This window comes from Nothobranchius furzeri, chromosome 1 (genome assembly GCF_043380555.1).
Source record: "Nothobranchius furzeri strain GRZ-AD chromosome 1, NfurGRZ-RIMD1, whole genome shotgun sequence".
NCBI classification, from domain to species: domain Eukaryota; kingdom Metazoa; phylum Chordata; class Actinopteri; order Cyprinodontiformes; family Nothobranchiidae; genus Nothobranchius; species Nothobranchius furzeri.
The window spans coordinates 78,566,953-78,578,781 of record NC_091741.1 but is presented as its reverse complement, the minus strand read 5'-3'; the positions used below and the strand labels follow the sequence as shown (position 1 = coordinate 78,578,781).

The window sequence follows — 11,829 nt, the reverse complement described above, 5'->3', positions numbered from 1 at the left end:
GCATGTACGTCTGCGTAATTAGGTGTGTTTGAGAAACAGGCAGTATGTTTGCATTCAGAAATGGACAACAAAACACTCATGGGAAATTTCTCACGGGAGTTGTTTGTTTTCTATTGGTCAAACCCTGGAAATATTCAAACATGTTCAGACGGATGCCTATTTGGTGACGATGAACTTGGGAGGTCACACAATCTACAGAGAGAACTATGTTTACTGTGCCAATGACTTCATGCTAAGTATAAGATACTTGATTAAGATTGAATACATTCAGAAGGTTAATTCAACAGCAAAATAATAGGTAGCAGTTGTTCTCAATGAGCATGAACCTTGGTTGTGGGGATTTCAGCATATCAACGAGCTTTTCTTGATTTCATCTCTGTGTATCTACTATTTTTTGAATGACAAGAAACCATTTCTTAGAATAAATATTACCTTGAAACAATAAAGAATATTGCATTTTCTGGTGACATCATATGAAATGAAATTCACTCTATGCAAACACAGACAAAAATATAGAAAATGTGTTTATAGGCACTAGCTTACATTTACAGAAGACATGTTTTTATTTACTACACATGATAGTACAAAATGCAATAGTAAACATCAGATTGAGCCAAATATAACTTAAAAAGTCAACATCTAACCAGAACCATTTCAAACTGGTTTCATTGATTCTTCAGTCATAAACCTGGGCAATGTCACATTGGGCAGCACTCTGTAGCTCTCTGTTGACCAGAAACTGCATTAAACAGTTTTTGTGGTTCAAGTAGGAACACTAGTGGGAGGTATCTGATTCCCTATTTTACAAAGCAACAATTTATTTATCCCAGTCCAAATAGTATGATTACTAGTCAGATTGAAAACACAGGCACTAAAGGGTATTTTGTTAATGGTAGGCATTTTATGTAAGAATATTCAACAACTGCACTGATTTGAGACATACCCATATCCTTAAGAAAACCCAATGAGGAGTTTTAACTATAGGGCTGGGACTTAATTAAAAATTTTAATCTAATTAATTACAGGCTTTGTAATTAATTAATCTCAATTAATCACATTTTAATCGTTCAGGAAAATGTGCTCTCAAAGTAAAACTTTTAATTAAAATTATGAGATAGAGAATCAAACATTAGACATGGTTATTACTGTAAACTAAAGCTTTTAATAAAAAATACATTTTAATTATTCAAATGTCACTGTGTGATATGAAACAAAACCCGAATCAACTAAAATTTATAATTACAAATAGAAAACACTTGCAAAGGGTTCCTGAGCCTTTAAATAGTCTCTCTGTCTAGTTGAATTACTGAAATAAATTTGACTTTGCACCAGATTCTAATTTTTCCAATTTCACTTGTTTGTATAATGGGGAGTTTTTATTAGCATTTCTACTCATAATGTAGTAAAAACACACATATAAATAATAATCCTTCAAAATGACAGTAGAACAGGCACAAATATGATCTAGGACTTAAATGTACTAACTTTTAACACCAGAGCAGGCATGGCATATTCTGAGAATGATCAGGAACACTAAATGGTTCCAGTTGGATGACTGGAGGATGATGGGATGATAAAAGATCATGGCGAGGAAATAATGATCTAACGAACAGGTGAGCGGACCTTCCTTACATGGGAAGTCCTGATGTCACGTTAAGAAGGGGATGCTGCAGACCCGCAGATTCACGCCTGCAGCAGCGAATCTGGTGTGATCTCCAGCCTGATCACAACTTCCTCATTCCTCGCTGCTCCTGATGCACTTAAGCATCCACCCCTTAGCTGATGACAGCTTCAACACACCTCGCTGCTTAATGATAGTAATGCATGTGATGTTTAGACAGTGACTCGTCTCAGAAACATATAATTCCCCAACAGAATTGTTTAGAAAATCATCAGAAAAGATTCAGAGTGTTTCTGTTTTAACTTAAACTTCTGTTTTCAACTTTAAGACACATTGTTTGTGATTGTTTACAGAGTAGTGAGAACACGGAGCGTTCTCCCAGCGGCAGCCGGGTGCCTCTCGTTTGTCTGGCTACTTTCATAAACTACTGTTAGTGCACAGAATTATTCTGTCTGGTGCTTTCAGCGCTGCACAGATGTTACGTAAATGTTAAAAATATAGCTTACAGCAACTTTTGTAAACTTTCCGGTGCCACCGGGCAGCTGCAGCAGAGACGATCTCTGAAAAATGCCTGCGACACGGACTCCGTTGTTGTCTGGAAGTTTTTTTTTCCAAGTTAAGAAAAGAGGCGGAGGTGTTTCCTAAATCCTGCATCAGTCCAAGCAAGGCAACTTCTTTCTGTTTTTATTCTGTTTTAGTAGCCATTAGGGCTGTGTCCGAATCCAGGGGTAGGATGCTTGTGAGTACGGGTCCTCGCCGGTCTAGCAAGACTGGGTCCTTGCTAGACCGCTAAAACCGGAAGTCAGCGGCTCTGAATTCGGACAGTACTAGCCTCGTTTTTATTCCCGCCCCCAGGTCCAGTTGCTTAGCTACCGTGACGGCGTCAAACAGGCTAACAAGCTAACAAGCTAGTCAGAGGTGAAAATGGATCCACAGCAGTATTCCCTTTTATTTTTGGTTTTTGAGGAGCTGCGACTGCTTAGTAAACGTCACCGGCCTTTGTATTTAAGGCTGAGAAGCAGCCATATCCAGGTAAAATAATTTTTTGTTTAGTGAACCAGCTTTCAGGCATTACATGTTAACTTTAGTGCTAGTTTCATTTATATTTTAAGCAACAGAAAGACATGTGGCTGAATATACACATTAGTATAGAGTAGACTAACATGCATATAGTTAATTTAACCTATATTCATCTAAAATAATTAATGGAATGACATTTTAGAAGTTTGTATTTGATCATAATGCTTGGTTCTGTGCATAAATTTCATAGTAAAAGTAGCATTACAATGTGTTTAATGTGTATTGTCCTTTTCAACTTATGCCTAATAATGCCTAGCTCTCTTCTAAAAATCTCAAGCATTTATACAGTTTTTTTAAATTGTTTTATTGTTCTCTACTTTTCTTTTAACAGAACAGACCCCTGTACTGCAGGGTTAACATGAGTGTGCCAGTCCTGGACCGGTTTTTTTTAACCAGGAAGATCCCAGGCCAGATTTTCGTCTGAGCAGGGAGTCTTTTGTGGTGTTGCTAAATCTCCTGAACCAAGATCGGCGACATGGTTGGGGTGCCACAATCGAGACCCTGGTGTTTCTGTTCTGGTTGGCAAGTGGAACATCCTACAGGGTGGTCTCAAGAGTATTTGGGATGCCTCGCTCAACTGTCCACGACATCGTCCATCGAGTCACGGAGGATGTGGTCGCAATCCTCCACCAGGTCATTCACCTCCCCAAAACCCCAGAGGAGATGGAGGTTGTGTCTCGTGGGTTTGCTGGGCTGGCTCGACACAGAGCTTTCATGAAAGCAGCAGGTGCGATCGACGGCTGTCACATTCGGATCAAGGCTCCGAGCGGTCCTGATGGTCAGTGCTACAGAAACAGGAAACTGTTCCCATCTATCATCCTGCAGGCAGTTTGTGACCATCAGGGCCGCTTTATCGACACCTATGTGGGCTGGCCTGGGTCGGTCCACGACTCCAGGGTCCTTTGGCACAGCCCACTGTACAGGCAGTCAGCCTTTCCTCCTCCAGGGCACTTCATCCTCGCGGATGGAGGGTACCTATGCCTCCAACATCCACTCCCCCTCATCACCCCCTACAAACGGGTGGTTCAAGGTGTAGGAGCCCAGCGCTTCAACAGCCATCATTCCAGGGCACGCTGCATCATCGAGCGTGCTTTTGGAATGATGAAGACCAGGTTCAGGACCATCTTCCTGAAAGCGCTGGAGGTCCACCACACCTTTGTACCTCATGTAAGTTAACACAAAGTGGAAATAAACTTTGGGTGTAATCTTTGTTTGGGAATGAAATATAAATTAAATTTTTATCTCTGTTACAGGTCAACACAGCATGCACCATCCTGCACAACATCTGCCTCAGTGCTGGTGACATTGTGGTGCAGGACGATGAACTGGAGGATGATGCTCCAGAAGATGAGGGGGAGGCTGGTTTGGAGGCAGTCAGTGGTGACCTCTGGCGGGACCAACTTTCTGCTGAGGTGTCTGCTCTGGAGGAAGTACCACCAGATCACAATTACTGTTAACAGGCAAGTAATTTACGTAGGAATCTCTAGTTTAAAAATCATTTAGTCCTGTTATCTGCTAGAGTTACAAGTATTATACTCATGATCTCCTTTTTTGCATATATCTGAATGTTAGTGATGTGACAGCCGTCGATTGAGCCAGCCCAGCAAACCCTTTTGATGGACGATGCAGTGGACAGTGAGATGAGGCATCCAGAAGCACCCTCTGCAGACCACTCTGTCTGATGTTCCACTTGCCAACCAGAAACGTTCAGCCACGGATCTCGGTTCCTGCACTTCATCCACCTCGATGATCCATGTTTAGTAGATTTAGCAACACCACCAAAGACTCCCTGCTTTCCAAGTTTACTGTATATATTTTACTTTTATCTTTACTTTTATTCCTTACAGTGTTCCCTTACCATTTATTTACTATGTTGTTACTTGTTAAAAACTGAATAATAAAACTGTTAATGATCAAAAAAGAGTTATCAATTAATAGAAAATTTATTACATTTAAACAAATAACAAAAACATTCAAACACATATAGAACCTGAACCAGAAGAAACTAAAAGAAAAAAAACCCCATTTCTCTGCCATCCTTTCCATCAATGCTAAAAATCTGTCCATCCTTCTTTCTCTCCTCTCCTCCGCTTCCCTCTGTTGTCTCATGTCCTCCCTGATCAGGTCAAGGAGCTCATTAGCCCTTCTCCTTTTTCTCCCTGATGAGGACTCCGGCTTCCTTCCACCACTCTCCCTGTACTCTGTCTCACCCACTGCTGCACTTGGCCCTGGAGTGTCCTCGAGAATGGAAGCAATAAGGACAGGAGGCATAGTGGAAGGCCTCTGTCCCAACACCTCGTCCATGGGGACAAACCAGGGCCAGGTTTCAGCAGTGGGCTTTCCGCTGACTCCCTCTCCCGACCCAGGAGACTTGCAGTCCTACAGACAAAGGGAATTAGAATTACAAGGCTTTGTCATTTAACAACAGAGAACACTGTGGGCATAATGAAATTACAGATGCTCCTTAAAGGTACTGGTTCTGGATGAGAATAGAGAGGAATAGAAGAACAAAGTCAGATTATAAATCATAGTTGATAAAACATGCAATAAACAATATTTTAATTTATCAACATGGGAGATGAAAATTGTGTTCTGTTTTTTCCGCCTAAAATGAAATTAAAAACATTAAATCAGTAATGTGGTTTCTTAAAAATTAACTTAAATAAACATTAAACTTAGTTTTCGTTATTTTAGTCGTTCGTTACATGATTACATAAGATGCAAGCTCTTTTACGGTGAGTTTTTTCCTATTAGACTTTCAAGCAAGTTTACGGTGGGGTGTTAACCTTAAAACAAATGATGAGAAGCTTTATTCGCTAAATAAACAAACACACACACACACACACACACACGGGAATTATGACGGGACCACCATACAAGCTCGTTCTCGCTGATTTCTGCTTAAAATGTACTTATACAAACGACAAATGTCTATAAACAGAACCGCTTTCAGCTTAGTTTTCTATCGCTATTTTCTTTTTAAAAGCCTGCTGGGATCAAGCTAGTTTACGGTGGGTTTTTCCTATTAAACATTCAAGCTGGTTTTCGGTGGGGCATGTTTTAGCCTTAAATTACATTAAAAAAAACAATTTTCGGTATTAGATCGTATATAAAAAACAAACTAAAAGTGCCCAAACACGTATTTTCTTTTTTTGACCGCTATTTTTTTTAACTAACTTACATTTTAAGCTGTACTGCTGTCCCGCTCCGTCTGCCGTTGTTGCGAGTGTCGAGTCCAGCGGCCGGCGTGCAAAGCATGCTGGGATACCCTTGCTCCCGTGAGGATCCATCAGACCCATCCTCGAAATGTGGGTGGAGCGAGGACGCGTTTGAGGACGCGAGAATGAGGATTCTTGGAATTCGGACAGTACTCGTCGCTGCGCTTTGACGTCATCGACCTCAAAATGCGCACTCACAAGCATCCTACCCCTGGATTCGGACCAAGCCCCCACAATGCCGCTCAGAAAATGGTCCCGTCCCGGAAGTAAGAAAAATTGCAGTTCCACCCTCATCCGCTGGGGGCTGGTGCCAGAAGCGAGCAAATCCTCATTGACTCCCATGTTAAAAATGCCGATTTCACAGCAGAAATAAACATGTTTACAGCCTGGTGCCAAAACATGTTTTTTGTCTAAATTATCTAGTTTATACTCATGACAACTCTGAGGGGGGTGAATTTTTTTCTAACTCTTCTGTTTAAGTGTATTGAAAGCCTAAAATTCTGTATAATTAATGAGCATCCGACACACGTGACCGCCGCCTCAGACCCACGTGACCACAGAGCTAGCTCCGTGGAAAGGCCTCAGTACAGCCTCGGTCTGGCTTGGAAACTGCTCCGGCATTTTGAGTCTCTGTGTTTGTGTATTCTTCTTTGGATATTATTGGTGCAATTGTTGGACAAAATGACTTGCAGTGGTATTAATTGCACTAATAGAGCGTCCAAGGAGTCTCCACTTCATTTTTTTCGGTAAGTTAAAATCTATATTCGTATTTTATGTCACTGCCACCTTTAAACTAGCTGAGTTTACCGAAGTAGCTAGCTAACTATCAGTTTAACATGTAGCATGTACTGTTTAACCATGAAATTTAAATGTAAAATACGGTAAAATAATTAATAGGGCATATTTAGATGGGTAATAGGGTAAAACCCAGTGCATTTAAGATAAAAATGGGTTGAAATATGACGGAGCGCTAAGAGGGAGACTTCTGTGTCCATTCTTCCATCCGGTAATCCCCAGCGGTCAGGCCGGGCAGCCTGACCGATCTGGCGCCTACTTGCTGCGCCTAGCTGCTGCGCGGTCTGACCGCTCGTGGAGTTTTTCATGTCTGACTTTAACCGCATCTAATACTGTATTACGGCGTGAGCGCAACAGCGACAACTTAATATCGATGTGTAAGCAGCCTGAGTGGTAGGGTGTTTTCATCTGAACCCTTAAAACCTCCAGCAGGCTATGCTGCACTATTGACGTGTTAGCGCGCGGCGCTAACAACTTAGCAACGTGACATGTCTCTGAGAAAGCGTAAAACACGGACGCTTCTTCTGAAGCGGAAAATAACACCTCTTCTTAAGCAGAGCAGGATGTCGCCTCGGCTCGTTCACGGCCGAGCCGGACTGAGCTCGATAACATTGACCAAGCACAGCCACTGGGTCGTTGTAGCTGCCACCAGGCCTGCTGAAGGAACTCCAGCGGGTTTCATCAGACTCGTAAAGTTTCTTGTTTTTGCTGGGGATTTCTGTATTTTACCGCTCCCTCCTGCAGTCTTCCCCTATTAAAATTTAAAATGTGTAACTTTATGTATTGTGATGAATGACTAATATTCATGTAAAACTAAAACGTTAGGCATTTAGGGGAAAAAAACAAAATAATAAACATTATACAGATGTCAAATAACTCAAACTGTAATTAAACTATATATTTTCAAAGTCATATAGACAGCATGATGGTTTGTGTGATCCGCGCGGTTTCACTTACACCCCTTTAATGATCAGGCTGTTTTTTATTATTTTTATCAGCTGATAGCAGTTAAAATTATGGTAAAAAATACTTTTATCTGTTTTTGATAACTTAATGCCCAGGAAGAGCATCTTCCTGGGCATTAAATATAACCCAAATGTTTTATTATGAGCAGATCTGATGAAGGTTTAGACAAGCAGTCTGCAAAGTAAAACTTGTTTAGAGTCCAAACTCTTACTAAAGCTTTTAAAAAGAAAAAATGGTTGAATTTTGAGAAATATCCACAACAGGGGAGCGAGACCTCTGAAAAATGTATATTTTCTCTGAATTCATAGAATAATGTGAAGATTCTGGGAAAAGTTGGGATTCTGAGATTAAAACGTAAATCTTTCTAATCATAATTCTGGCAGTTTTTGTGTCCTTCTGCTGTGGAAAGTCGTGCAACATGAAGATACTGAGAAGATGCTTACAACCTGTATTTTTATTCCATCCATAAATAAAATCATGAGCTATTTTTTTAATCCAAATTTGATACAAAGGGCCATCGTTGGTTCCATTCCTCTAATCTTAAAGTCATCATCAGTTTCTTCCTTTTAACAAATATTTATTTGTTCAAATATTTAATATTTATAACTGGAATATTTGTTCCTCCCTTTCCCACTGCAGTTAGTCCTGTCCTGCAACCCTGTTTTTGCAGCTTAGTGAAGCCAACCATCACTAACCTGGGGGTGGTTTTGGACCCAGAGATGCGGATGGACTCCCACATTAGCCAGGTGGTTAGATCCTGCTTTTCCCGGCTTCGCCAGCTACCAAAGATGAAGTCCATCCTGAAAGACGTGTCATATTTTCTCCCCAAGCTGGACCTGACCGTCATGTATCGGTCCAAAATAGTGTGATGATATTGTGTTTTTTGTACATAACAGACTTTTTAACAGACAAATTTGTCGCATTCTCCTACACCTCTTCACGGGCTCGCCACAGTAAATATTCTATTTGGCAAGAGATAAACTTTATTGTATTTATCCTAGTGAATCTATAATTAAACGGGTAAACTAGTATTAGCACATCCAACATCAAAGAAAGTAAAATGTTACTATCAGGAGAGGGAGAATGTTTAAGTGGTTAGCAGCAGTGTGCTAGCCGATGGCCCCCTCCATGAGGCCACCACAGCTCAGCAGAACATCGTTGTAGCTTCTTCTGGGGAGAAAAACACTTGGAGAAAAAATAAAGTTAACAGCTGAAATAGCAGGAAATAATACAGTTAAAGAGCAGATTGTAGAAGAAAGAAACCCCTGGGTTAAACTGGTCTGTCTACTGCATAATGCTGAACTCTAACATGTGTCCTCAGGGAAGGACCTGATTGGTGTCCAGAACCTGTTGAAGAAGCACCAGGCTCTGCAGGCTGAGATCACAGGTCATGAACCTCGCATCAAGGCTGTCACCCAGAAAGGAGAGACCATGGTGGAGGAAGGTAGAGCAGGTCTGGTCCTGACATGTTTCTGAGGTGTCTGCAGGTTCTGGCTCACTTTTTTTGGGTCCAGGTCACTTCGCTGGTGAGGAGGTGAAGACTAAGCTGTCAGAGCTTCATGGACGTTGGGACACGCTAAAGGCCAAGGCGTCCCAGAGGAGGCAGGACCTGGAGGACTCTCTGCAGGCCCAGCAGTACTTTGCGGATGCTAATGAGGCCGAGTCCTGGATGAGGGAGAAGGAGCCCATCGTTGGAAGTCCAGACTAAGGGAAAGACGAGGACTTGGCCGAGGTATGGAAGTCCCTTCCTGAGAAACTCCAATCGCTTTTCTTTGCTCTCTTTCCAGTCCTTCATAATTAGTGTTTCTGTATTTGTCATTTCCTTCGGTTGTCTACCAGACATCGTTGCTCGTTTGAGCGTCTCATGGGTTAGGGGTAGAAGTGCTGGCCTCGCACAGGAAGTGATGACAAACGTGTTCCCGGCGCTCTTATTTCAAACGGTTTACAAGCTGTGATGTGTGTTCCCGCTGCAGAGCAGCCATGACACGTGGCAGCCGGCAGAAGGCTCACGCTTTTCCACTAAACACCCGCAGAGCTGCGTCTGCGGTGAACTGAGCAGGGTTTGTTTTACAGTGGCGGATCCGATTGGACCATCGCTGCGAGAAAGCTCCACTTGTGTCAGACGAGCTGAAGGTTCTGATGTTCTGCTCCACAGGCTCTCCTGAAGAAGCACGAGGCCCTGATGTCGGACCTGTCGGCTTATGGCAGCAGCATCCAGGCCCTGAAGGAGCAGGCCCAGTCCTGCAGGGTGAGTTCAGAGCCCTCGGCCCGTCAGAACATTCTTATCCACCACGTTCTAACACCAGACCTGTTAACCCGACAGCAACAAGATAATCAGCAGGTGCTTTTGTCCTGCAGGACCTGAAGGCCAACGAGTCCCGCCTGAGGGACATCAACAAGGTGGCATCTGAACTGGAGTCAGAAGGTCTGATGGCTGAGGAGGCTCCTATGGTTCAGGCTCAGGTGAGCGTCACCTGTCTGCAGCAGCTGGTCCCTCTCACTTCCTGGTTTGTTAACTCTGCTCGTCTCTGTTTGTAGCAACAAGAACATCTGGGTTCTGCTCCTGGAAAGGTGCATGTTGTCCTCCGCCTCAACCAGAACCAGACGTGGTGTTTTTGTTACCACTCATTTGTTTGTTTGTTTGTTTACAGGATGAAGCCGACTCTTAACACGGCGTCACCCTGGAAGGTGAGTTCATTCAGCTGATCAGAGGTCACCTCTGATGGCAGCAGTCACGGCCGACCGTGCTGACATCACACAGGAATTCAGGTGACCCGGCAGGCACCAGGTGCTGGTGAAAGTGGGGACATGTCAGCTGGTTGCCATGGCTACAGTTATCTTTATGCATCTGTATGACTGCTGACTGGTGTGTTTCCTGTGACCTTTGACCTCAGACCGTACGGTTGGGCGTTCAGACGACGGCTAACTTTAATTCCATCAAGGTAAGAGGAAGCTCTTCCCTTCCTGTCTGAGCGATCCGTCTCCAGGTTTCCTCGTCCGGCGTCCAGCCCGCTGGCGTCCACCTTCATCTCACCTTCATCTCATCTCACTTCATTTATAGTGCAATACTTTCACATTATCATTTTCCCACACTTCTGTATACCTGTATTTTGTTGTTTTTCAATAAAGAATGACAAATTATTTAAGTTTGGTTTTTGTTGCACACAAATATATATCTGTAAAAAATATCTTCAAAGCTAATGTTTACATAACAAGTATGATTGGGTTTTGCAATACGGCACTCAAGTTTATTTTAGTAAGATTTTCAAACCAAGTAAAGTCAGTAAAGAACACATTTCTATTGTCTGCTAAGAAACTGTTGGGATTTAAAATGGGCCTGTTGTACAAATAACTTGTAAATGATTATTCCTCACTTTTGTCTTAACCAAAGAAATTCCAGTAATTGAGCAAAAGCATTTATTTTTAACACTACATTTTATAAAACAGGGCACAGTGTCGGCACATGTATGTATGTCGATGGTCCGCCCCAACCGAACCAGGAGACACAGACGTCAGGGAGGCCAAGGTTGTCTCTGCAGCTCTCTGGGCACCACGCCTCACTCAGCTGTCCCCAATGATCCAAATGGCTATGGAGGAAAAAAAATTTAATAAAAGAATGAAACTTAAAAACTCCCAAACCTCATGTCATATTTACTAATCAGCTATGGCTGATTTATTGTTTGGATCACAGTGAGTTACACTAATTCTAATATATTTTTATTTCTATTATACATACATACTTTTTAACTGTTATTTTCACATGACTGTTATCAGGCTCTTGTTCTGGTTCTGATGATAACTCTGTGTCTTCCAGTAAGTTATCTTGTGCTTACTTCATCTGTATAATGTCTCTTTACTTTTGGTAAATTGTACTGAGTCCAGAATAAAGGCTAGCTGGCTGTACAAGATACAAACAAGTATTACGTTTTGGAAATATATGAAACACCGCCAGCATCTGTTAGAGCCTGTGGCGGGGTGCTGAGGGCCGGCTCCAGCCCAGGAATGAGCTCTACACGCCGGCCGGGAGGGTTTGAAACACCGCCATCCTCTCCTCTGCTGGCTGTTCATTCTGTTATGGTTACCGGTGCTTGTGTTGCAATGTGAAACGCTTGGTCTCGGATTTTGTAAGAAAGATAATAAAATGTCCCC

The 11,829-nt window shown here is 42.4% G+C and overlaps 2 protein-coding genes across 2 annotated transcripts; both read left to right on the top strand.

The window, feature by feature from the left end:
- Positions 1 to 3,060: 3,060 nt before the first annotated feature.
- Positions 3,061 to 5,051, top strand: LOC139071811 (putative nuclease HARBI1). Its single transcript, XM_070554968.1, has 2 exons — positions 3,061 to 4,161; positions 4,274 to 5,051. Exon 1 carries the CDS (start codon positions 3,266 to 3,268, stop codon positions 3,875 to 3,877), a length of 612 nt encoding a protein of 203 aa, XP_070411069.1. The 5' UTR covers positions 3,061 to 3,265; the 3' UTR covers positions 3,878 to 4,161; positions 4,274 to 5,051.
- Positions 5,052 to 9,192: 4,141 nt separating this feature from the next.
- LOC139069660 (spectrin alpha chain, non-erythrocytic 1-like) lies at positions 9,193 to 10,821 on the top strand. Its single transcript, XM_070550401.1, has 5 exons — positions 9,193 to 9,412; positions 9,836 to 9,928; positions 10,039 to 10,143; positions 10,219 to 10,368; positions 10,575 to 10,821. The coding sequence occupies exons 2-5, from the start codon at positions 9,863 to 9,865 to the stop codon at positions 10,650 to 10,652; spliced, it is 399 nt and encodes a 132-aa protein (XP_070406502.1). The 5' UTR covers positions 9,193 to 9,412; positions 9,836 to 9,862; the 3' UTR covers positions 10,653 to 10,821.
- The last annotated feature ends 1,008 nt before the right edge of the window (positions 10,822 to 11,829 follow it).